The sequence below is a fragment of the Calidris pugnax genome, unplaced genomic scaffold, assembly GCF_001431845.1.
Source record: "Calidris pugnax isolate Ruff unplaced genomic scaffold, ASM143184v1 scaffold8, whole genome shotgun sequence".
NCBI classification, from domain to species: domain Eukaryota; kingdom Metazoa; phylum Chordata; class Aves; order Charadriiformes; family Scolopacidae; genus Calidris; species Calidris pugnax.
This window is the reverse complement of record NW_015090830.1, coordinates 12897259-12923890: the sequence shown is the minus strand read 5'-3', so window position 1 is coordinate 12923890 and position 26632 is coordinate 12897259. Positions and strand designations below refer to the sequence as shown.

Genomic DNA, 26632 nt, shown 5'->3' with positions numbered 1-26632 from the left:
TCTTGCATTTACCTACATGTGCTTAAGCCTCATATTAGTACAGAACTGCACATATGCATGATGTGAACAAACCAGCTGGCAAAAGGGATAGCACTTACAGAAGATGTGGAATAATGTAAAAACCCGAAGAGCTTTAATGGACTCCTTTCTACATTAAATTAAAGAATCAGACATCATTAACACTTTAAAAAGTCATCATCAGTTCATAGTTTGTGTGTGTAGCTACATTATGTAGCAATTGAAAGAGATACATTGTACAATGTGTTGTGCAATACATATGAACAAATGAATTAAACTGTTTAATTCCCCATAAATGATACTGCAAATTTCTTTAAGCCTTAGCAAATTTCGTAACACCCCTGTGGAGCAATATTGCTTTCAGAAGTCTTAAATGGCTGCTGCATCTAAAACTCCTGGTATGTTTCAACTTGCTCCAAGCTTACCAGCGCTGGATCAGCCAGCAAAGCAAACTTGATCCATGGCAGCAGATACCTGATCTGGCATAAAACCTTCATGTAAGAAACAGAGTTATGTATCAGGGTTTTTTTAACCAATTTGAACTTGCAGAGTAAATTTTACCAGATCAACACATTCCACATTGCTACGGTAACTCTGAGATGAAACTAAGAACCTTAAAGTAATTAATTGCATCAGGCACTAAATTGTAAGCACCTATCAACCTTGTTTTGCAACTGCAAGTGCTTCTTTTGCTCTCTTCCAGGTGTTCTTACTCAATGAGATGTGCTGAATTCTCAAATTTGGTATGTTTTGAGAAGATCACCAAATGAAGAGGAAACTAAGTTAAGTAAAACCATTAGAATAAAATTAACTTTAAAGCTGTCTGAGCAATCCACTTACAAATTACCTAGAACAGGCATTCAAGATGATCAGCTAATACTAGTCTGTGATGGGCAATGCGAACCAGATTGCAGATACATTTTTCACCTACTGCATATTAGTAACAAGCTATGAAAAATCATAGAAACTACATGAGGGTAAAAACCCCAAAGTTACTTGTAGAAGAGAAACCTGTGTGCGCCATCCAAGAACAGCAGAAAAAAAACCCTAATCCATCACCAGACATGTAAAACTACTTTGCAGATACATTGTAGTAGGAAGATATAGCCCTCACTACCATGACAGGAACATAGCAAAAGCTCATAAGAACGAAATTACAAGTAGAAAACAGACGAATTTTACATCCGAGCACAGAAATAACACACAAGTAACTGAACTGGGTTAAGGTATAGATGGAGTCACCTGAGCTGATCTCACGGAGAGCCATACCAATAACAAACACTGCTTCTGGGGTTGGGGGGCGAGGTGTTACTGCATACAGTGTCTCAGGCAGCATCCAAATTAGTTGAGTCTAAAAGAATTAACCCAGCCCTGCACAAAGCCATTTGAGTGTTGCTGCAGTGAACACCGAGAAGTCCCAGGACATATGACCTTGAGGAAAGCATCTAACCAAGCCTGGCTCCCTACGTATGTGCTGCAGTGTGCTTGAGCTACCAGAGCTTCCCAAAACAAAAAAGCTCAGGGAGAAGCATGGCACAGAGGTACTTCTTCCAGCTCAAGATCCCAGCTGGCTTCAACAGGAATCAGAAAGCATCAACAGCATCAAATTAACTCCATATGCTCAATGTTGCAGCACTGCATTTCCCGAAGTGTAGCGACTAACTTGCACTACAAGGATTTTGCCATTCACCACAGTAACCCAATTTCTGTTACACTATCTTACATCACGGAAAATTATATCAATCTAGTCCTTAAGGGGCTGTCTGAGCCGAGGGACTACTTGAAGTATATAGGTAATACCCATCTTAATTCTCAAGCATTGTATTCACTCCATTTTCTTCATATTTCAATTCTAATATGTACTCCTTTCCCCAATTTCTACATTTATCTCAGGAGGGTAGTAAACTTTCCAGTAAAGTTTTAACAATGTGTGTCCACGTGGATTCTATAAAGAATTAAAAAAAAAAAATAATTAAAACCTAGCAACCAGAGACCAAAGCATCTCTCCTTTGAGGAAGGGCTGAAAGAGCTGGGGCTGTTCAGCCTGAAGAAGGGCAGGCTCAGGGGACACCTCATCCATGTGTATAAACATCTGAAGGGAGGGTGCCAAGATGGTGGAGTCCAGCTCTTCTCAATGGTGCCCAGGGACAGAACCAGAGGCAATGGGCACAAACTGAAATGCAGCAGGTTTCCTCTGAACATCAGGAAATACTTTTTCAGGGTGACTGAGCGCTGGCACAGGTTGCTGAGAGAGGTGGTGGAGTCTCCATCCTCAGAGATATTTAAAAGCCACCTGGACGTGGTCCTGGCCAACCGGCTGTAGGTGTCCCTGCTTGAGCAAGGGAATTGGACCAGATGATGATCTCTGGAAGTCCCTTCCCACATCAACTATGCTGTGATTCTTTGATTATTTTTGCCATGATTTCTCTTACTCCAACAGTTTTGTCAAATGAGAAAACAACTCTCCCCTCCAACATCAAATCAAGATGACAAAGTACTTGTTACATAAATAAGAAAATCTAATTCTGTGGGATTTTACGTAACAGTATTTCCTTCAATTCAACAGCAAAGTTGCATCACCATCATGCAGCGTTATACTGCAGGAAGGGAGGAAGTAAATTGCCTCTCCCCTATGGTACAACAGGGGAAAGAGTATTTCTCAAGGGCTTTTTGAGCTTGGTTTTTTAAAAAAAAAGAAATCTTTACAATTTTTTTTTAACTTTTCATCCAACAAACTCAATATACCTTGTGCCACCTCTTACGCATGTGCATCATAAATAAAAATACAAGGCCTACAATCTTACTGAATCACTCAAAGTTTTAGCTTACGCTGGAGGAGAATTCAACTCAGATTCTCAAACCTGCATCTTTGTAATACACTAGAAAACAACACAGCTGATACCAATAGTTCCTTGATCATGACTTGCTTACAAATACTGGACAAGTCTTTCTATATCATGTAATTTATCTTGTACGAAATTTCCAGCGAGTGCTCTCTCAGCTGAACAGAATTTACAAGTCACAAAAAATCAGTCAAGAGAAAGAATTCTCAGAGAAAGAAAAGCTACAGAAAGCTCGATGTAACTTACACAGAATTGAAATTATGTAGGGGAAATTAAGGGGAGCTTAAAGAAGCTTCCAATGGTTGGTTCCGAAATGCAAAGCTCTAGATAATCTTATTGCTGTTTCCCTTCTTCTCTCATCCCACCCTCCAAAAATAACTCTCTCCTTTCCCTAACAGCAAAACTGTCAGAAGGAAACATGTGCTGCTTCAGCACGAAGCCTGTTCGCTTCGCTGAGGCTTTCAACCAAGTCATGGTTAAACACACACATAACTGAACTAGCAACAGTGCCTATATATAGAGGTTCACTTCTGCCTTCCCCAAGGCAGAAAAGTAACAGTAACTCCAGCACAGGAACAGAACAGAAAGTTAGGACTAAAGCAGCTAAATTCCCCAGAGCATACTTGTAAATATCCTAAGAGAATAAGAACACACAAATAAGCTATATAAGGTAAAATATAAAGTGGACATATGGTACACTTGCTACTCAGTGACAACTTGATATATACCTGCCTAGTACTAGTGGCTACTGGTCTGTCCTTCTTTGCACATCGAGGTCATACTTATCTCATGCTACCTTATCACTTTATTTCTTTGTGTAGTTACACACTTATGGGGACTAACCTGTCTTCTCAGCTATCTACCATTACATCCCAAATGACGACAATAAAGAACCAGTCAGAGTAACAGAAGTTATTTGTCTTCTTCCCAGTTTGCTATCTTATTTAGACCACCATTTAAGCTGAGATATAATGAACTGTTGTGAGGCAGCCCGGTTCTGCTATATACTCATACAAAACAAAAGTCTGGTGAAACAGTGACCATGACAAAGGCCTGCACATCGTCACAATGTCTGTAACTCAGGCCTGAGAGCTGTTACCAAGGCACCCCTTTCTCACAAAAGCATAATCAATACGCTCTTCCCACGTGGCTTTTTCCAGTAGGACCCATCTGAATTTCAAAGGCTACAAGCAAAATCAGAGAGAAACTTCACAATATCTCAAACAAAAAAACCAAAAAAGAATCTCAAGTTGCAAAAAAAAGCCAGGAACTTACTACAAAGAAGCAGCAATACTTTATAATTTTATACTCACAGATTAGTTTAATATAACTGGAATCAAGCCCCCAGAAAGTTACAAACTTTATTTTTTATTTAGGAAATAACTAGAAACTAATAATCTCCAGAAAAATATAAATGTAACACAAATATTCAAACTCCTTTATGATTTTCATTAAAGTGGTTTCAAATTTTGAGAATGTTGAGCTTCTGTAGAAAAAGCAAATATATGAAGAAAAAATAAACAGTAGATTTTAAGACTAATGCTAGTTTAACAGTGTAAGCTTCATCACTTCAGGAAAGAGCATTCAACAAGCACAGTAATCAAAAGACATCATACCAATCACTTATAAAAAGGTTTCTTCACTATGTACAAGCTTGAATTATGGTCATAGGTATATGCAGGAAAGCATTTGAGATTCAGGATCAACGATGAGACATTTAAGCCACAGTTTTATTTCTAAATGTCAAATGTCTCGATTTGTACTGTACTTGCCTGTGGAAAGATGATAGGAAAGGGGATACAAATTTAAATTTAATACATAAGTGCTAACCAGAGCCCTGAAAAAAAATCTGGAATGATGTATGAAAGAGGGACTTCTGAACCATACCACTCGCATGAGTAGCATGAGAAGAGTGGTATCAAATAGGTCTAGCAAACGTGGAACTAATGCTACTGAAAAATCAATGGAAGATGTCACAGAAGCTTGGGAGGATCTAGCAGAGATACAGGATGTGAGGGCTGACTGTCCACAAGGCTGTGCATCTAAAGGAACAGTGTTCACTCCTTCACAAAGTGAATTTGCTTCAAACTGGAAAAGCAAAGTTTCATTACACTATAACAATCTCTGCTCACAGCTGTGACATTACTGCTGCTGGAAAACAGAAGGGTGTTTTTGGAAAAAACTAAGCAATCCCAGTCATCTGACTATCATTTGCTTTTGGAACCAAGTGCTCTGAAGCATGCTTCAAAGACAAAACAGCTTCTAAGTCACTAACTGACCACATGATGCTAGTTGTTTCAATCCTATGATACTTCATTAAAATCTCTTTATAGCAATCTATAAAGAGAAAGATAAGAAAAAAACAAAAGAAATTCCAGCACACACTCATATTTTACCTTGCCTAAATGGCACTGAGAAGTGCCAATGAACACTTGCACTGAAATGCTCGCATTCCATATAGGAACACACAGTATGAAGCTTTCCATCGCTCCATGGAAATCCTCAGGCAGCATTCCAAACATACTTCACATTCAGTAAGAATTGCCAGTCTCACTTTTTCTGCATCCACTCAAATTATCAAAAACCTCAGTGCAAAGCCATAGAAATTCATCTAACTTGGGAGCAGGGAGGAGCAGATGCAAAGCTAGTGCTGAGAACAAATTCTGATTTTAGGTATCTAAACAGAAATGAAATACTTTTTTTTTTTTAACTGACCACATGATTTTTTTCCACTGAAGCATAAAAATTCAAGTGACCTTGAAATGACAATCACGCCAAACTCCACTATTTTCTACATCAATAGTTTCTATGAAGAAAATAACTGGTTTATTCTCAAATACCTTTTGGCATGTTAAAGCGAGAGAAGGTACCTGCAACTACTTTCACATACGTTCTCTGCAGTCTCCGTGAGAGGATCCACAAGTGTGGGCACAACAGACTGGACCTCAACAAAACTGAACCTTTTGATTAACTTAGGACACTATTCAGACTTACTGCTGGATCTGACCTCTGGCTTAGTTCTCTACCTAAAAGCAACAATACCAGATGCTTAAGAGGGAAGTGAAAAGAACTCTTGCAAAGACCAAGTAAACTTTAGCCCATCAGAGTCTTCTGCAATTTTTTTGTGTTTGGAAACTGCCATAAATTCAGAGGCATAAGACTATCAGCTCTTGTTGACATTAACCAGAAAGTGGCTGAACAGCACTGTCACAATGCTAGCTCAATGCTAGACTCCAGACTGCAAGAAAGTCTGATGGCAATAGGTTCAAAAATCTACTTGAGCTACATAGAAATACATTTTTTTTTCATTGTTCTGGATCTGTCACCTTCCAATGTCACTCAGTGCAAAATGCCTTTTGAACCATTGCTGAGATAAAAAAATCCTCCAGAAAGCACACTCTAACCTGTTGTAGATATCAGATTTCAAGACACTTAACCTTTAACCTAAGGTCTAGCATGATACTTATTTTTAGCACACCTCAGTATTATTAAACTGCTCCAAAATAAGTTTGTCCTCTCTCCTCTCTCTGTCCTCCCCCTCTTTTTTAACAGTGATGTCCCATAGACATCTATAATTCAGCAGGTGAGCACAGTAATCATTAAGATGCTCTCACCTAAGTGTACATTGCTCTAGGATTATAAGAGATCATTTTTTTTTTTTGGCATATATAACACCACAGTTACACAGGCTGCTTGTTTTCTAATTCTACTAGAGTATGTACATTATCAATAACCGGAAACAACATATCATGTTAACAAAGAAAAGAGAATGTTTAATCAATTGGTTTAATTGACTGGAATTCCCAAGGAAGCTGCTTTTAATGAAACAGAAATTTGTATCAGTTTGAAGCCTTGAAGCACAGGTTTTTCCAACATTCACCAATCTTCTTATGAAGCAGACCACTCTGAAGCTCTCAGTTGGACAAAACCAAATATGATATTCTAAGGATTCATAAACAAGATAACCAAAATATTAACAACATGTCTTGAATTTAAAAAAAAATATCGCTTTTAAAAGATTTTGAAAAGTAGTAACAAGTTGAAAGTTTAGATGTCTCTTATTATCCCAGTCATCTAGATACTATTAGTTATTTCCAAATTTTAAGTCTACCTACCTATATTTGTAACTTTCTATGAAACAAACAAAAATATGGGACTATTTACAAAAAGCCTTTAGCCGTCCTAGAATACACATAAATCTTTCAACTGCCTACTAACCACAACTCCTTTCATTTCAATACCTTCCCATGGGTTCTCATTAAGTCCTCAAAAGTCAGCTGGCTGGGCAGCTTTTCTCTCTCAAAGCCACTTCCACAAGCTACCTCCTTCTTAGAACTCTGCATTTCTTGACAGTAACATTGATAAGACACACAAGTAATTTTATTCTAAGCTGTCCACTCCACTATTAAAACTCAAAAGCTTTTAATGCCAGCTACATGATGATTTTCCAAATACCTGCATCACTTTTCCCTCCCAAAAGCTATACTAGCCCAGTATCTTTAGGACTCCCCAACTCCAAATCCCAAAGTGGTTAGCCAAGGACTACGGGAACTTGACAAACATGCCAGCATTAATTATAGGACACACTGCATTAGTTGTGCATGGCCTCTGAAACTCAGACCTATCCTTGGATGACTTAGCCATTCCAATGCATCAGCAGAAATAACATACTGCCTCCTGATACCCCATTTTTGACAATTTTTAGAATTTAAATGTAGCAGCCATGGATTAACACCCAACTCTTTCTCCCAGCAATATACAACTTATCTCTTGACAGCAGGCACCAAAAAAGGCAAAAGAAACCCCAAGACAGTTAAAAATTAAGGCTGAAACGTCCATCCCTCGCATTTCTTCCACACTTGGCACACGCATGACCTTCACAGGAAGGCTGAGGCTCGAGAAGGTGTGTGAGCAGGACCAGGGCATCACCGGTCCTGACACCCTCATCTTCTCAGCCACCGGCTGCTCCTCTCCTACAGCCGCCCCCAGCCCCGCACACAGGTTACAAACAATAAGAAACAATGCAAAACGTCTTCCCCCGGCCGCCCAGCTTCCCCAGCCCCCCGCACCGGCAAGGGCCGCACCGTCAGCCACCCCCGCCCAGCCCCGGCTGCCACCGCTCCCTAGAGCACCCCCCGGACCCGATCCTCTCCACTTCTCCCGAGTCACTTACTGAGCTGCCCGGACCCGGGCTCCCTGCCGCCTGCTCCCCCGAGCACGCTGCCGCCCAGGCCGCCCAGGGCCCCGCCGGCGGGCGGCGTGCCGCTCTGCCGCTCGAAGTTGCCCGGGTTGGAGAAGAAATCGCGGAGCCGGGGCAGCTCCCGGCCGCCCTCCAGCAGCTCCGTGTGCAGCTCCAGCGCTGTCAGCAAGAACTGGTCCCGCAGAAGCTGCGCCGCTATCGCGTCCATCGACACCCGCGGCGGCTCCGCCGCGCCGGCCCCGCCGCCCGCCCCCGCACCGCCGCCAGCATCGCCCGGCGCCGCCGCACGCAAACCCGGCAGCTCGTCGGGGCTCCCCGCCGCTGTCAACGGCTCTTGATGATGCTGCTGCGGGCCCTAGAGCACCCCCCGGACCCGATCCTCTCCACTTCTCCCGAGTCACTTACTGAGCTGCCCGGACCCGGGCTCCCTGCCGCCTGCTCCCCCGAGCACGCTGCCGCCCAGGCCGCCCAGGGCCCCGCCGGCGGGCGGCGTGCCGCTCTGCCGCTCGAAGTTGCCCGGGTTGGAGAAGAAATCGCGGAGCCGGGGCAGCTCCCGGCCGCCCTCCAGCAGCTCCGTGTGCAGCTCCAGCGCTGTCAGCAAGAACTGGTCCCGCAGAAGCTGCGCCGCTATCGCGTCCATCGACACCCGCGGCGGCTCCGCCGCGCCGGCCCCGCCGCCCGCCCCCGCACCGCCGCCAGCATCGCCCGGCGCCGCCGCACGCAAACCCGGCAGCTCGTCGGGGCTCCCCGCCGCTGTCAACGGCTCTTGATGATGCTGCTGCGGGTACGCCGGCCCGACCGGCTCGTTGCTGCTGCTGCTGCCGCCGCCGCCGCCGGGCCTAGACTCCTCGGGCTCGTCCTCCTCGGAGTCGCTGAGGAAGGGGTTCACACTGCTGCCCCCGCCCGCCGCCGCCATCTTACAGCCCGACGCGGCGCGACCGCTGCCAAGGCGCTACCTCGACAAAGCCCGCCGTGAACCGCCGCCTCCGGCAGGGCCGGGGCCGCTGCCAGCCCCCTCCGCTGCCGCGGGCGCTGCCGACGGCGGCAACACCGACTCCCACCCACCGCCGCCACCGCCTCCTCCTCAGCCACCTCCCACCGGCCCCGCTACCGCTTCCGGATCCCAACCTCGCGAGACCTCCCCCCGGCCAACTGCCAGCCGGCGCCCGGGCCCCGCCCTTCCAGGCAGCGGGCCCCGCCCCCTTCGCGCGGGAGAACGGACGGGGGGCGGGGCCTTGACGGGGGGGCGAGGCTCTGCGCGCGACGCCTGGGCGGGGAGGGGGGCGTGGCCGGGGAGCGGGAAGGGCCCGGCTGAAGCGGAAGCGGAAGCGGAAGCTGCCGGTGGGGGAGATGAGTGAGTCCTGGCGCGTGCGCATTGAGCGCTGCCCGCGGTCGGGGGGAAGCAGGGGTGGCCGGGGCCGGGTCGTGTCCGCGGGGCTGGGTCCCTGCTGCGGGCTGGGTGCGGGCCTGCGCCTCCCGGCCTCCGGAGAGCCTTGGCCGGTCTGGGGACCTCTTGGTAGTGGCCCGGCCGGTGGCCTAAGGGCGTTGCTATGGTGAAGGACTGGACTTAAGTGCCCAGCCTCGGGCCCAGGCCCCAAGGCACCTGTTAGCCGGCCCCCTGCGAGGGCCCGTGGGCCGGGCGGGTGGTTGGGAAGCCTGGGCCCCGCACCCCCGGTGGGCCTGAGCCGTCATCCGGTGTTAGGTGTGCCCGATAGGCCTGGAATTGGGGAGGGTGCTGGGCAGGGGTGGTGGCAAGCTGTGTGTGAGGTGTGACCCTGTCGGTGCTGAAAAGATGATGCAAAGCTGTTTGTGTGTTAACCTGGCATGAAACCTGAAGCCAGAGTGTAGTAACAGGTAGTGTTTGTTACTGAAGGAAGTTTAGCTCGCTAGAAACAGTGCAGAACAGAGTCGGTGTTGGTTTCTGTTCTGTTTCTTTGAAACTGACATGCCTTGTCCTCTAACAGCAGCTCTGCGTAAAGCTGATTCACTTGGGAGTTATTTGTGTTACCAACAGCAAAATTGGGACTGATATCTTTTTAATAAAATGGCAGCTTTTTCCTGTGATACAGATCTAGTAGCAATATTCAGTACTGTGATGGCAAACCACTCACATTGTGGTAGTATGCTATAAAAGACTGGTGCTTTCCTTCTGTTTTTAATTTGCATACATTTTTGTAAATAGAGTAATCGCTGTTGCATTCTGTCTTATAATAAACTTTGGGGGTTTTTTAAATAACTGGTTTACGTTGTTGATATACAAAAAGAGAGTAAGTAATGGAGTGTGAACTGGTTGTAGTGTAAAGTAAAATGGTGTTATATTGGAAGTGCTTTAAAATTCTATTAGGACCACAATAAAAATAAGAACAAAAAAAATTTTACTGTTTTGCTGCTCCAGTGGAATTAGAAACCATAAAAGAAGTCTTGTGCTTTTTGCTCTCTGAGAGCATGTGCAGTATGAACTCGATAGAAGTTGGTACAGCGGTGTTCTTCCTCTTCCCTGAAAATGGAGGGAATAAAATTACTGATGTCCTGTAGCAGCCTCTAGTGGCCATCGGCAATGATTACATTGACTTGAACTTTAAAGGTAGTTCAAACTCTTAAGTTCTGCCTTTCTTTTAAGAGATTAATTTCAGCCGACTTTTTTGTGCTGTTACAGTAAAGACTAACTTTTTTTTCATCCCCTTCCTCACTTAAAATAATAGAAAAGTATTCCTCTGTTTCGGTACCTCAAAAGAAGTTTGTTTGGTTTATGAAACTAGCTAAATTATTTACAGATGTCACTCAGTTGCTCCGAAATAATTTATGGATGGCTAGGATAAAGTTAACATGGCTGAAATATGTATGCCGGAGCTGAAGAATGTAAGGATAGAAATGTGCTTAAAACATGCTTAAAAACAGTTTCTTGTGATATATCAAAGGGGTATTGTTTAGAGAGACCTGAAAAGAAAATATGATGAGGAAAGAGTAGTACCTTGGAGGATGTGCAAGGCAGAAAAAGATGCAAGAGTTCTGGAAATGAAGCATTATTTAGGTCTACTTGAGAGAGACAGCTACAAATTAATATTTGTAAATTATTTGGTACTCATTCTGAGAGGCAGATTGTTCACCAAGCTGCTTTGTCTCTTACGGGAATTAGTGTTTCCTTCTTACCATCCTTCTTTCCTTCTTTTATTCCTCCTTCAAGTTCTATATCTGAAGAACAGCATACTTAATACATCTCAGCTTGATTTCTAAAAATGGGTCTGTCAAGCTAAGTATCCAAAATACAAGGGGCTTGTAGGAAAAAAAAATCTGAAGAGTCTTTTGGAGGTGGTGGTATATAAATATTTTTTTTCCAGTCTATACATAATTTTTTCATGAACTTTTAAACTTATGGTTCTTGAGGTGGAAAATACATAGAAAAAACAAAGTCTTTGGTTTTAATATGTTGATTTTGGTAGGAGTGTTAAATCTTGAGCTACTGCTTCCAGGTTTCATGAACTTAAACATATGACCAGTTTTGGGCTCTCTCTATGCTGTTTGGGGTTGTGTGTGTAAAGTTATGCTTGCTTTCTGTGCTGCTTTGGTGCAGTGTCAACTGCTCTCACAGTGAACGCACAGTTTAAGTCAGGCTATAAAGGGTTTTTCTGTTTCGCCTTCTACGGACAAGGCTAATTTAATTTTTAATAAAATAAGTCTGTTAGGTCCATATTGCATTTTTTCTCTGCTGAATACTTGCAATGTATGAATTAATGTGTTCTAGTGAGTCCTGCAGTGAAGTAAAACAGCTTTTTTTTTTTTTTTTTATCTGATTGAAGTCCCAATCAAGGCACAGGCACAAAATAATGGAGGACAATCTGGAGCAAATCTGATTTCTACTTTAAAATAATGCAAATATGTGAGTTCTTCATTCTTGCTGAAGTTTTCTTCCAAAACTGAGATACCTGAAAGAATCCTAGTCTGTCTATGTTTATTTAAGACTAATGTTTACCTCTTTTAAAAGGAAACTTTACAAACATTGTGATTGCTATGTTTATTTTCAGACCTTAAAAAAAAAATGAACTTCAGTGCTTCGTAAAAACTCTAACCTCAAAAATATTTTGATATTCTGCAGGAGCTGAATAATGCAAATGTTGAGACTCATAATGTTGGTAGTTTGTGCTTAAAGGCCTCTGCTATTTCTCTGAAACTGTGCCTGTCCCTTCCAGTTTTATGGGCATGGTTTTTAACGAGAATAGCTTATATCAGTAGTTGATAGTTAATTGTGTGTTAAGTACAGATGTAGCTTTACCCAGAGAAACTGAATTTAGAAAGTGTTTGTTAAGTTGGGATTTGAAGTAAAAGTAGTACAGCAGTGTGAAGGGGATCCTGGAAATGCTTTCAGCCTCCCTAAAAATGTGATAATGTCCCATGAAGTCAGATGAAAACCTGAATTAAAATAAGCAAACTTCCAAAATCCCTTTGAATCAATGTTTGGCTGTGGTTTTCTACCTCTAAAACTCTTGCACGACTGTGAACAGTGGATATTTGGAAGCCTACCGTCAAACATACAGTGAGCAAACACACTCAGGTCCTAAGAAGTAATTTAGAAAACTTGTTCAAGCTTCATGATGTGTGTGTTGTGTTTTTGTGAGAATGAATAGAGAGAAAGAAGCGCTGTTACAGTTGAGTGAGGAGACATAATTTAGGAATAAAAGATATGACCTTTTATGACACCACAAGCACTAGAATATTGAATTGCTTGGGCTTTGTTCACCCTGTTCTGGAAGATGAGCTGTGTTTCCTGCACTGCAGGCTGCACAGCAAGCTGTTGTAGAGGGTATCAGACCACTCTAAGATGGTTTGCCTTACCATGTCCCTCACCACTGGGAAGGAGGGTGTAGATGGGGATGGGAAACAATGCACTGAAGTGAAATATGAAAACAATTGTAGTAAAGTCATTCTTGAGTTCTGAGGTCTAAGGGTACTAAATTCAAATAAAGAACTGTTTTGCCTGAATTTTTTTAAGGTGTCTTTTATTGAAGCATTGTGGAAGTGAAGACAATAATGACTTGACACTGAAAAGGTCTTATTTATTCCCATCACTGCAGAAGCATGAGCCAACTTGCAGAGATGTTGCTATGCTGACTTCACGCTGCTGCTCTGGGCTTTTGAGGGTCGCCTGCTTCACCTTATTCCTCTTCAATTTAGTATTTGCACAGTTCTGAAAAAAAAACACCTTACGTTTTCCTTATACAGCCTACTGCTCTTCAGTCATGTTCAAATATAAGGGGGAAATAGGATAAGAGATTTGAGACTGACTCGAAGAAGCCAGTTCAGGATGGGGTCATGCAATAAACTGTGGTGTTAATGGAAGGAATACAACTGTTGTGAGATGCAGGCGTCAGAGAACAAAGTAGGAGTCTGAGGACGTGCTTTAAGCATGCTGAGCTAGCACTGCTGTGGGGAGGCGATGCGAGTCCTGTTCCTGGTGCCAACGCAGAGGTTTGTTTTGGGAATTAGACTTGGGACATAAACTGCAGCAAAGTTATCTTTACTCTTCCTTACTTTTTTTTTCTTGAGGTTATTTTCAGTTGAATTAATTCTCCAGTCTGCTTGACTATGCAGTTCTACAGATGGCTGTGCCAGCCCAAGGAAGAGGTTTTGCATGGACTAAGTGGGCAGGAGCAGAGGAGGACAGGAGAGCCCTCTGCAGCGTGACTGACTTCGTTTTCCTTGCATTATTTGTGACTGTGAAGACCTCTTGTTCTTTTAACTGCTACTCCCCTGGCAGTCATCTTTGTGTAAAATACCTCATAAAATATATTTGCCTTACTGTTGTTAAGTATTTTGGAAAACATGCTTTTAATCGCAGACAAGTTTCTGCAGATGGTAGGGTACAGGTGAATAACTGCTACACAAAAGTGAATAATTGACTTCTTCTGTCATCTCAAAAGTAGGTGGTTGTGTCCTCCCTATGAGTGGTTACCAAGATAGGTAGATTTTGCCTTTGTATTCTTGACATGAAACCGTATTTGGTGCCTGTCTCAATAGGAATTGTCTTCTCTTCGGAATCTTCTGCCTACCAGTGTTTATTGTTCCCCTCTTTTGCCAGCGGAGAGATCAGGAAACTACACGATTTGCTATTTGTGATGGGAACGTGTAATATGAGAACTGGAGAGATGCTGCCTGTCTGTGTTCTCCAGGTTTCTGGGTCTTTGTCTAACAATTATTTTCCTTGTGCTCTTAGCTTTTTTCCTACAATAAGGCTATTGCAATTTTTTTTTGCCAAAGAAGTTTGAGTGGTGGGGAGCTTCCATTTTAAATCAGCAATGCCCCATATTGCAAAAAGACAGAATATTGATTGTTTCCAGGAATCATTTCCTGGCTCTATTAATTATTAGAGTCAGCAGCTGAAAATAAAGGTGTCTTACAGAAATTAAAAGTGGCTTGGCTTTGTCTTAAAAACAAATGCAAGCCCACAGAGTTTCAACAGAGGGTATTTACAAGTTGATATATCATAAATGATAATGAATGTTAATTACTGTGTTAGTAGAGATTGCTGTAGGAGCAAAAAGAACTTTTTTTCTAAAGTGAATGTATTTCAGGTGGTAGTAACTGATGATTTGCGTGGGATTTGTGCGTTATGCACAGTTAGGAAAACATTTCCTATGTGCACACCTTCTAACTGTGCCTGCAAGTAGAAGAGTTAAAAGAGGAGGTGACTTCTTTGTATAAGATTTTCTAATACACCTCAAAGTATCCTTGTACAAATACTGTAATATACCTACATTGCTACTTAAGAACTTGAATGCTCTTTTGAAGGTGGTATAATCCATCCTCTTAGTGTATCTCTGTGCTTTGTACCTTGGCTATTGTGATTATTTCTTTTTTAATAGTTGGGTTCATTTGGTGATTGAAGAATTTTTTTCCCCCTCGTGCTTATTTCTTTATGACAAAGCAGTACTTCCTGACAGCATGTTTTCAGGGTGGGATTTCCCAGGGACTCAGTCTGCCATGGTGCTGAGTCCCGGGTCACACCTGGGAGCACGATGGGCTTCGTGGGGCTGGGAGCAGTGCAGGAGTCTGGAGGATGCCTGCCTGCCATGGGTGGGGGCTGTGTGTCCTTGTCCTGGGGGACCACTGGCCATCCCTCCCCTTTATGCTTGCAGGTTGCTCTTCTGAGCTGTGTTAGCATCTACAAAGTGTCATATAACCCATCTCTCATTAGGATGGCTTTCCTTATGTGTGTTTGCCTCAGGCTTTAAAGAAGTTCTTCTCAGTAGGCAACTTAGCTTACCTCTACCTGTGTCAACTTTGCTGTGAAGTTGAATAGGTAAAGATATACAAGGTGTCAGTTATGCTCACCAGCTGAATTGTAGAGTTATACATTGTATTCAACTGGCTAGCACAATTAATAGTGCTTTTGAACTCAAAAGCTCTGAAGTACTTTTTTTTTTTTTTTTGAAAAATGCCTTTGAAAGGATGGGTATCTACAAAGTGATTATTTGACATGTATTTCTTCTATTGAGAGTAAACAGTTTGCTTAGAAGGTTGTCTTGTAGTCCTTTGTTTCTTTCAAACTGAAGCTATTAGCAAATTGGCATTCAGAGGCTTATGTGCAAGATTCAACAGATGAGGATGTTATTATTTAAGGTAATTCTTGTTTACATGTAATTGTTGATACCAGTAAGGAAATGTAACTTAATAAAAGATAAACAATTTCTGTCAGCTTTTTTTTTTAATCCTTCCTTCTTCATACTAGCTTCTATGGAACAAACTTTGAGCACTGTTTTTTTTATAGTGTGTTTTCTTGTGTGTGTGTATACAGAATATATTTGCAAGCTGGTTTTTTATTTTGTATACAGAATATATTTGCAAGCTGGTTTTGCAAAGCTAGCTCAACACAGCTGGAAGTTGTTCTTTTCCCATCCTTTTCCTGTGTGCTCTACCTTTGTATTTTCTGTATTATTTTAAAGAGTTTTATCCTTGTCCCTTTTATTGCTAAAGGAAGGAACTGTGCTGCTTTTATTGGTGCATGTGTTCTCTTGCATAGTTTTATTGCAAATATCTTTTAAAATGCCTCAGGGGGCTTCAGCCTTGGATTGACAGGGAGCTGCTGTGGCAAACTGTCTTCTATGAACTTTCATTCTCTTAAGGGCCACTTGCCCCTTGACCCAAGCAGCCAGGGCAGTCAGTGGGTTGGGTTTTGTTAGACGGTCCCAGGCTGATGTTCTTTCTCCAGAAGTAACCCATGAAACTTGTAATACAAAAATATCTGTCTGCAAGATCTCCATACAGGGCAAAGAAAAAACCATGACAGAAAAAAAAAAAGAAAAAAAAAATTCCTTCTTTTCTGCAAAAATAGAGAAGTTGCCCAAAGTACTGCAAGACGCTTTTGGCAGCACAAAAGAACTAAACGGTCCATGTTGAGATGAAAATACGATGTTAAGCTATAGAACAGTGGTGCTTGAAAAAAACTTGCTCATGGAGAATTGCTGAATGACTCTGAAGTCAAGAAATACTCCAGTGGATTTGCAAATACCTGTGAAAAAAGGCATAGGCCCCCAAAATACATATACCCAGTGAAAAAGCTCATTCCCAGCAAAACCACACAGGGTTTATTGTTGCTGGGTTTTGCTTTTTCTGAGTTCTCCATTTCTGGCTTCCTGCATACTGAGCAGATGTATTTACTCTTTTTTTTCTCCACTTGCCTAACAAGTGTTACCAAAGGGTGATGCTCTTGTTTCCTGTTTCGTGCCTTGAAGCAGTCATTGTTTCTTAAAGAAGCATCTTTTTCTCAGTGCTATCCTGTTGTCAATGTTGTCTCGTGTGTTTTTGTGCCTGGGAGACTTGTGGATACGATTTCCCATGTTTAGAAGATAATTCAGAGAAAATTGCTTAGCAGTACATTCAAGTACTAGGACACTTGATGTTTCCTTGGCTCCTTGAAGGCCATAGTAAATTTCTCCTTGGACGTTTTTGGCAAAAGACACTATTCTATGCAAGCAGAGTAATTTTGCTTATCAAATGATGATAAAATGAAATTAAATATTCTTTGTGCTGTTTGCCTCAGGTTTGGATGTGCTTTGCTGAACCACATTTAAAATTTAAAACAGATGTCATTTGTTATTATAATCCCTAAAATGCTCAGTGAAGATGTTGAACGTAAAATAATTTTAAACAGATGGTTTGAATTACAAAAGCCACTTCAGTGCAAGAGCAAGTGGAAGTACTGCAGTTGCAGTTCCATTGTCTGACAGAGCATATTATGCCTCAATAGAAAAAGAGAATGAAATTTTGGAAAGGAGAAAAAGGGACTTGATCATTATCCCACTTCTATTCATACTGTGATTCTACAGTGAAGTCAAGATGAGGATTTTGTGTTTCATATGTTTAAGTACTGTGTAAAGATATGAGAGAGAGTTACGCTGAGACCAGGCGGTAAGTCTCTTATATAAATTAATTTGTGCAGTCAATAGGTCTATGTGCTGTGACAGCAGGAATGACTTGATTGCATTTCTTGATTAGTGTAACTCTTTAAAAATCTAAATTAGTACAAGAATAGAGTAGAAACTCCTAATACCATCTTAGCTGATGTATAACTGCCATACCATACAAACTACTGGCACTTAGACCACACAACTCCCACTTTACTTCCCTCCCCTAATCAAAAGGATCATTTTTTATGTACAGACAAATTGTACTGTCACCACTTTGACAGTTTAAATTACATAATACACAACACTGTTTAGTTGAAAAATGTATTCCTCAGCCAGAAACTTAGCAGAAATTCCTGTCTGTTTCTTTTTTTTTCTGTAAAAGATACTTACCAAGGCCATTCATGTTCATTGAAAATGCATTTCCAATGGATTTTCTTCATCTTAACCAACAGATTTGACAGTATTAGTGAAGCATGGTCCCTTTAAAAGAAATGACTAATGTATCTTGAGCTCCCTGTCTTGACACTTTATAATCCTTAAAAAAATATCCCTGCCAGTGGGGCGTATGCCATGTAGTGTTTTTTGTATGTTTTATTGCAGATTTGAAGAAAGAAAAATATAAAAGGGAAATGTTACATTTCTTACAAAGAACTATATTGTATTACAGTACATGTATGGTTTTCTTTGCCGTATAAATAATGCTGAGAGATTATAACTTGAGGAATGCAGCTTAGATGTTGATTACTTTGGGGAAATGGGGGCTGCCCTTAATTATGTTAGCCTTCCTGTTAATCACCAAGGGACCTGATCCAGCTTGGGGCTATGGATGTGGGTTCTGTGGCATGGGTGGAAAAAAAAAAAGGAAGAGGGGGAAAAAAAAAAAGTCTTGTCAGCAAGTTACAGATCTTCTTAAAAAGAGGGAAGAGCTCATGTGAAATAAACTGCCTGCTTCTTGTCTCTGATGGTTGGGCTTACGTGGTTCATTGCAGTTGTCTTGCTTCCCTGCCACTGTCACAGTGTTTTAGTCGTTGCTCTGACATGACTATTGGTGAGGAACTTCCAGCTAATAGCAGGGGAGTTTGTATTGTTTTGATAGGTGGGAGCACAAAGGAAGAGGGGGGCTCTTCACCCCATCTGCCACCAGCTGGGAGCTGAACTTTCCATCTGAGGAGTCTTAAAAAAACCAACCAAACCTTCTCTAATTTGTGCAAATCACTTTATTCTGGAAAAATAATTAATTGTGGTCAGGAGATCCGTGCTGCTTTTCTTTCTTTTAATCTCCTAGACTTTAAGAAAGGTGTCTGCTAGTTCTGCCTTGTTGTGTCTCAGAATGATTGCTCCCTTGCATCTGCTTGCTCTCTTCTCTGCTCATGTACAGCATCCAATAAAGTCAGAAGATCTGAAGTCTGCTGAAGACCCCAGCATAGCCACAGTAGTGCTAATTTTCTCCTTGCTCTGTTCATGTGGACAACTTGTATTTAACAGGCAGTGAGTATCTTGGTGGATCTTCAGTGCTTTTCTGTCAAAGATCCGAAAAGGGTCTTTAAGAATCCATGCCAGCTTTGTGTTGTTGGCTCCAAATTGTTTGAACAAGAAATACCTCAGTGGGATAGCTTAAATACTGACATACTGGAGCTTGGACAGTATCATTATTGGCTCAGTATTTAGTTTAGGAGGTGGTGACAGAAGGAGAAAATTGTAGAAAGAAAAGAATAAATCTGAGTCTAATACATAGTTTACTAGTTGGGCTGAGTCTGTAGAGGAGGTGAATTGGCTGTCTGAATGTGGTATGTTTGATGGACAGTAAGAAATGCTATGGAGCAAATAGGTTGCAACATGCCCCTGTATTATCTACAAGACTAGAAGCTTCTTTCTCTCCTCTTGGTGTGATAGGCAATGGTTTAAGAGAATTAAGTAGAATAATGCAATCAGGATTTGGGCAAAGCCTGCATTTTGCTTTGTGAAAATGAGGACTGTGGGAGGTAGCGCATGAAGTCACTTTTTATGGATTGCCTGGGAAAGTATCAGAGGACACAAAAATGCTGAGATATCTTTAGCTTAAGTTTTCTTGACAGAAAGAGGTAAGATATATTTTCAAGTGACAGTTTGTTTATCCACTTTTTGGATGGCCAGGCACCTGAGGGCAGAGGCATTTTTGCACTAGTAATAAATATTTAGATCTGCCACCTTGTCCTCCAAAGTGAAAAGGGGTGGGTGTGGGTCTGTTTAATACCTTTCTATTTTTCTTCTCTTGACAGGCTGTGGCTTTTGCTTTTTCTTATAAGCTAGTGCTTAATCCACTTTTTTCCTTTTATCCTTATTATTTCTTCCTTTTAGCATGCCTTGTGAGATTTCTGCCTTGAACCATTTGAGCACCAGGCTCTATAGATAAATTTACTCATGACGACCTCTGTAACAGAGCAGAAGAAAGCTAAAGGAATTTATTTTTTTTTGTGGTATCCCATAGATGCTGGATTTCATTTCTATATCTCATCTGAGATGCAGAAAAAGAGTGTATAGATGTTTCCTGCTAGGACAGATGCATACACAGTGCTAGGTGTGCTTTCTCTGTGCCTAGAAGGCATGAAACACTATAGATTTGAGGAATGTCTGAGCACCCAAATTTTACTGGGTTGGCTGCTCTCTTCTCTTCCCAGCCAGAAAAGCATGCCAGAAGGCTGCTGGGCACCAAGGAGTCAGATACTGATGCTTCCATTCACAGCTCCCCCTGATGTCAACAGACCTGCCAGAACACCTATGAGATACTGTTTGGCGTCTGGTTCCCACATTGAACCTGCAGGTTCAGACTGGCTTTTGAACCACCTTGTCAAATGGTGATGAAAAGGCATAAAGGGGGGAGAAAAGAGGAGTGGAAGAGGTCTCTGTATGGTAGAGGACTCGGATGAGTGAAGATCTTTGCATTTTCAAATGTAGAAGTGCTGTCAACTACGTTCAGCTGTTCCTGCACTTGTTGTGTGGAGGCTGTGTTCACTGCTAAGTGACATCCCTCCTTGGACTTGCAGTCTGAGACTCTGTGTTACATCTTTGAGAACACAGGTCAACTGATGATTCCACTCCTTGGAAATGGATGGGGAAGAAAAGATGTCATGCTAGAGCATATTGTAGGCAAAAAAAAAAAATGTCCCAGGAGATCTACACTGAGGTTTTTCCCCAAATACCTTGTTTTCCCTTGATCTCCTTTCTCTGACTCATGAAGATCGCATCCACATCTTGTAAGATAAGTGTTTTGCTTTCCCTCTCCCCGTTGATGGCCCCTCATGCAAGAGTGCAGTGGAGGAGAGCTCACGACAAGTATGCAATTTCAACTTGAAGGGAAAGATGCTGATCTTTTTCTTCTCTTCGTACCACAAATGCTTGTAGATGCAATTACACAGCACAAATGTTGCTTAGCATTAATCCTTCTTTTCTGTGGATGTCCATTCACAAATCCCAGGGGTCTCCTGTCTTTTACCTTCAATTTCTTTGTTGATGGTTTACCTTTTCATGGTTCGGTGATGCATGGTAAATCAACTTTAATAGTAGGATACTGGGAGATGGATGGCTGCTTCAAGAAGAGATCTGTTTTTCTCTGTTGCCTTGGCATCCATTTAACTAATGACTCTTCATGTCAAGTAGCTAGAAATGCATGAACAAAATTACATTTTTCCACAGCAGAATGAAAGGTGGTAGCCTATCCTAGATTTAAGAAGCTTAAATACCTGCAATTGTGAATTCATGTGACTTTGACATTTCCAATTAGGGAAGAAGGTTGTCCTCTGATTTGCAGGACGTGTTCTGACACGTGAAATCCAAACTTTTGCAATTACATGTTGATAGTGAGATGCTGGTGGTCTGGCCTTGTCAGCTCTTGTCGGCGTTAACTTGGATTGTAGCTGGGGTGGCTATTTTCTCTCTCTCTCTAGGAGAAGATAAAGCACCCTTATTTTTCTTACCAGTGTAGGTACAAACTGAAGAAGACTTCTGAATGTTACCACTGATGCTCTTTTTGATTTTTTTGCCTTTCTGTCTTGCTGGCTTTTCTAGTTAAAAGAACTGTGTAAAGCACCCGTTGGTAGCAATTCAGCCAAGAAATGAACCACTATCAGCTGAGACCTGTTGCTGCACAGCAGTGGATCACTCAGACAAGCTCTTTCTCAAAACGCAAACTGTTTTTTGTATGGGGAGGAGCCGTTTCAGCCTATCATTCAGCTGTCTTCCATCCCTGTCTTCGACCATGGGACTTTTAAGTTCACAGGGGCCTAGTGAAGGGATTTCTTTGACAGGGAATACTTCACTTTATTAATGTCTGAATCTGTTTGTTTCCAGGTGTGAGTATTTGTCAGGACTCTGATAAGTAATTTTGTAATTCAGTGAATATGAATGACTGGATGTGTTATCTTGGTTACCATTTTTAGCTGCATTAGAGTGGCTCAGAACCTGGTCCGTACCTATGCTGGTCGCAGTGTCTGTCACAGGCAGCATCCCTGGGGGACCCTTCTGGCTGTCTTCAGTCTCCAGGAATAGCTTTCTGGAAATTAACTTGCCCATTTTCATTCATCTTGCCATACCTTTTAGGCAAACTAATGGGTGAAAACAGAAACTTAGTGCTGCATTCAAGGATCCAAGCCTTGCCCTTCCCCTGAGCACCATCTGCCTTTGAGAGGACTAATGTGCGCAGTGGTTCTTTGGTGATACAGTCTTAGTGCTCTCTCCCGCTGGCTGCTTTCAGCTGTTAGAGATGAGGATCTCTATAACAAATGTCATCCATGCGCCTGCTTGCTATTCTTACACCCTTCTCCATGGTCAAATGTGCATCAGTATTGCAGGCTGAGAAGAAATAAGGGTGTGCTCCAAGTGGCACAGCATGTGTTGAGAGGAGTTGACATAGAGATGTGAATGGAGCTGTGGAAAGTTGGGTCCAAAAAAGCCTTGGGTGTTTGCCCTGTAGGGGTTTGGAAGACCCAGAGAAACCCAGGCAGTGATAAAGATCTTCCTTTTCTATTGAAAACCAATTTACTAGAAATGTTTTGTGCTTTCGTGATAGTTTGGATGTTTGAAGGGGATGTATTTCACAAATCAGCTGTTTTAAATGAACTTTAAGCACTTTGGGCTGGCAATGAGCAAGCTGTAACTTGATCAAGATGAAAAGGTGCAGGAGATCACCGATGCCCCTCTAGAATTGCTGTTGACTGTATTTAAACTTTGTCCTTTGAGTGGGAGCCTTCTCTAACCACAGACCAATGCTTGTTTGTAACACTTAGCCCTGTGGCTTGGTAGTTTGAAAGCAGGACTGCTGTTAGCAAGGGGCACCGGGTGCCATTCTGGCATTCAGCTGAGATGCAGTTCAGAGCTTTCCAAACACTTTATACCTGTGGGAAGGTATTTGTAAGCCTGAGGATAGGATGCTCTTCACAGTGCTATGTCACAGTGATGAAATACAAAGTCGTGCATTAAAGGAGCAATGTAAGCTAAACTAGAGGGAGTGGAGTGATAGGACAAGGGGTAACAGTTTTAAACAGAAAGAGGGGAGATTTAGATTAGATCTCAGGAAGAAATTCTTTAATCTGAGGGTGGTGAGACAATGGAACAGGTTGTCCAAAGAAGCTGTGGACGCCCCATCCCTGGAAGTGTTCAAGGCCAGGCTGGATGGAGCAACCTGGTCTAGAGGGAGGTGTCCCTGCCCAGGGCAGGGGGGTTGGAACTCCATCTTTAAGGTCCCTTCCAACCTAAACCATTCTGTGATTCTCTGAGGGACATGGCAGAAGTGGGTGCTCTGGGGGCTGCCTGTCTTGAAATCATCTGATGGTGATGAGCAGTTGGATATACTGTGCCAGATGAATAGCCTAATGTAATGTAGTTAAACTGTGGTTGCAAAAGAAAGTATCTCGTTTTTCTTTCTTTCTTTTTTTTTTTTTTTTTAATTCTGTAGATCACTACAGCCTAAGACAGCATTAAATCTGAACTGCTTTCTTGCGCTCTTTGCTGCAAGCAAGGGCTCAGGCCTGGGGAGAGTTAAAGCAAAGAGGAAGTTGGTGCTGAAAACACATTACGTTACTAATACTTTAATTAGAAGAATTTAGAATATGTTAAGCTATAGAATTGTAGCACTGGGAGTATACAACAGCAAGTATCTGATTGAAGTAACTGCTTTGTTTAGTAGGGTGTTTAGTCTCATCAGTTTAGGGCATGAATAGCTTGGATTCTTTTATCAAACACCACTACATCAAAAGAAAAACCCCTATGGAAGATAAAACTGATTGAATAAAATGAGTTCTGGCATTCAACTTTTCTGTGACTGTGCTTCCATGAATTGTAATTCATGCAGGAACCCAGAGTTCTTAAAAATAAAAAATAAACAAACCGATACTTAAAAATACTCCAAGTCTATCTTGGAATTTCACTTGTAGACATAAAAGCGTGTAAGTTCCTGATTAATGAAAAATTTTTGTTTGATCACTTAAGCATGACTATTAGGTGTCTCTTGGAAATGTTGTATTTAGTTATCTCAATCTTGTTACGTGGTTTTCTGTCCAAATCTCTAAAATGAGAAATTACTGTATTGATGTTTCTGATTAGGATTGGAGTTGTTGCATCTCCGTTTCAGTAGGGAAAATGGGTGGAATTGAAAGTTATGGTTAAGTTGTATACAGACCTGAATTATCTTTCGACTAGTAAGCAATAATATATATTAACTTTCAAATATTTTTTTTCTGTGGTTTTTTTTTTCCTATGGTTTTCCCGACACTTGAAAATTCTTATTGTAAAAAATATCTTTCAGAGTTTGATCAGAGTTAAGGTTATGTGGTGGTTGGCTGTGTCCAGCTACTGGAATTCTGCAAGGAACAAGATAAACTTAATAGATTGTCATTTAGAAGCACTAAGTAGATTCTGAAACCAAGAGTTTATTTTAGAGAGAGGTGTGTATTTACATAGGTAATTGAATATCTGAACCTTTCAGGCTGTTACATCTGTTTCTAAATTGGTGAGTGGAGGTGTTGCTTTGTTAGGGTTGACAATCAGCTAATATTTAGATAACTAAGTTTGCCTGGACAGCACTAATAGTACTTTGTCAGAACTGACTCTCATTCAGGCTCCGATCCCACACTTACTGGAGTCAATACACATATTTGTGTTGCCTTCAGCATGCATCATATGAACCCCTCAGTACATGTGGCAGACACGTACATTTCCAGTGTACCTGTTATTAAGCATATTTGTATTCCTAACCTGACTTCAGAGGATCTCAGGGCAGAAAAAAACATTCAGAAAAGTAATATCATTATCCATGAAACATAATCCTCCAGCTGTTGTGTTTTGTCATTTGTTTTAGAAGAGGAACTGTGTTCTGCACTGTTGCAGGGCATCTTTTTTCCTTTAAAAGAAGTTTCCAGGCAGAATATAATGATGCCAGAATTGATAGTGAGCTTAGAAAAAGCAACTTTGAGTGGATGTATGCTATAGAATGATTTTCCGTAAGTGTCTTTGGCTTGCATTTGCCTAAACAGGCCTCAACACCGTCATGCAATCAGCCGGCAGAGGGTAGTATGTTCATGGAGACATTGCATTGTCCAAGTCTTCTGTCACTGATGTAGGTAACAAAAACCTGCTGAATATCAGGCAAACTGGCTTGATTCAATGGCCTTTTGAAGCCATCTGGTACCCCACTAAACACCAGAGATGAGCTGCTGAGACATGATGACTATCTGAAAGTCTGAATTAACCATGCAGTGACTTCTGACCAAAGCTTCTGGGAAAAAGCTTGTTGGAAGCAGAGATTGATTATGCATCCTGGGAAATGACTAGGGTTATGGTACTCCTGTTTTATAATAAATGAAATAAATATTGATTCTGATAAGTCTCATCTGCCTAACTTTATTTTTCTCACTCTCAGTGTTGGACTTTTCCTTGCCAGCCCGCTGCTGCCATGGGTATACCGGTCTTCATACTCGCTGGTCTCCTTGTGCATTGTGTGTTCTTGGTCTCCATTTTTGAAATCTACTTCAGCTCTCCCCTGGTTCATGGTATGGCCCCTCAGCAGACTCCACTGCCACCTCCGGCACAACGTCTTGTACTTTTTGTTGCTGACGGTCTGCGGGCAGACACACTGTATGAACTGAACAGCAACGGTACCCCCCGAGCACCTTACCTGCGGTAAGTCCATCTGAAAACACTACTGATCCAGAAGACTTTGCTTTTGAGGCTGCTCTATGCGATGTTGAAAGGAGAATAAGAGGAACAACCGCAACCGTGGTGGCTTGAGTACTGCCTTCCCTCTGCCTTTGAAGAAACAAACTTTGCAGAGTTACACTCTGCGGACATGCATGAATTTGAGTTGGTGTCCCTTGTTGTCAGTAAAGCTGCTAAGCTGTGAACAGAGTAAATTGAGTCAATATTATCCTCTGAAAACTACAGGTAGCCAGTAACTGAGAGGAGTGTGAACTTCCTCCATTCACATCAGCATGGCATGGATTCTGAAGCCTAACAGAGTCATTAATATAAACTGCTTCCTGGATGTTCAGTTTAGGAGTAATAGTTCATTAATGTGCTTGTCTTCTAATTCTAAGCTACTGATGAAGCTTTTTAAGGAGTGATTAAAAAGGATGGCCTGAATGGATCTAACAGCAGGCTGCCACTTCCTATTTGTTCCACCCTTCCTGCATGCCTGATCCTGCTGCCTCCCTTGTGCTCTCTAGTGTGTGTCTGATTGCTTAAGGGAATGATTTGGTTTAACATTGTGAAAAACTAATCATGCCAAAAAAAGTGTTAAAAGTCATATCCTTGAGTGCTTAAGACTAATTTTCACCGACCTTCACTGTTTTCTTATAACAATATAATTATTTGATCATAAAACAAATAATTTCTTAATCTAAAAAAACTAAATAAGACTACTTTTGTGTAATAGCACTGGTCTGGCTTGAATATCAAAGGAAACAGGAATAATCAGTCATCTGAAGCTGTTAGGGCATTTGCAGTCTGCCACAGAAATCTGAGGAGCCCTGGCTACAGCATTTGCCAGTTTATATGGCATTACTTGTACCTGCTGTTCCTGTTATTAGTGTTTTTGTAAGGTGTTGTCTGCCACTGTCAGATGTCTGTCACATCGGTGTGAGTTTTCCGTGTTGTCTTTTAGCAGTGAACTTCACACTTCCTTCAGAGCAGTTTCTTCTCTT

The 26632-nt window shown here is 41.9% G+C and overlaps 2 protein-coding genes across 4 annotated transcripts in view; one reads left to right on the top strand and one right to left on the bottom strand.

Moving 5' to 3' along the window:
- Nucleotides 1–9147, bottom strand: part of KIAA1468 (KIAA1468 ortholog) — a 93307-nt gene extending 84160 nt beyond the window's left edge. Inside the window, exon 1 of the mRNA XM_014940997.1 lies at nucleotides 8467–9147. Within this exon, the coding sequence (XP_014796483.1) occupies nucleotides 8467–8977 (511 nt within the window). The 5' untranslated portion in view covers nucleotides 8978–9147. The remainder of the gene's footprint in view (nucleotides 1–8466) is intronic.
- Nucleotides 9148–9341: 194 nt separating this feature from the next.
- The window catches only part of PIGN (phosphatidylinositol glycan anchor biosynthesis class N), a 110075-nt gene continuing 92784 nt past the window's right edge, over nucleotides 9342–26632 (top strand). For 2 of the 3 annotated variants that reach the window (XM_014940729.1, XM_014940731.1), the window contains exons 1-2: nucleotides 9342–9415; nucleotides 25354–25613. In XM_014940729.1, the coding sequence (XP_014796215.1) occupies nucleotides 25387–25613 (227 nt within the window). In that variant the 5' untranslated portion in view covers nucleotides 9342–9415; nucleotides 25354–25386. The remainder of the gene's footprint in view (nucleotides 9416–25353; nucleotides 25614–26632) is intronic. The other variant, XM_014940730.1, reaches the window with a different exon arrangement.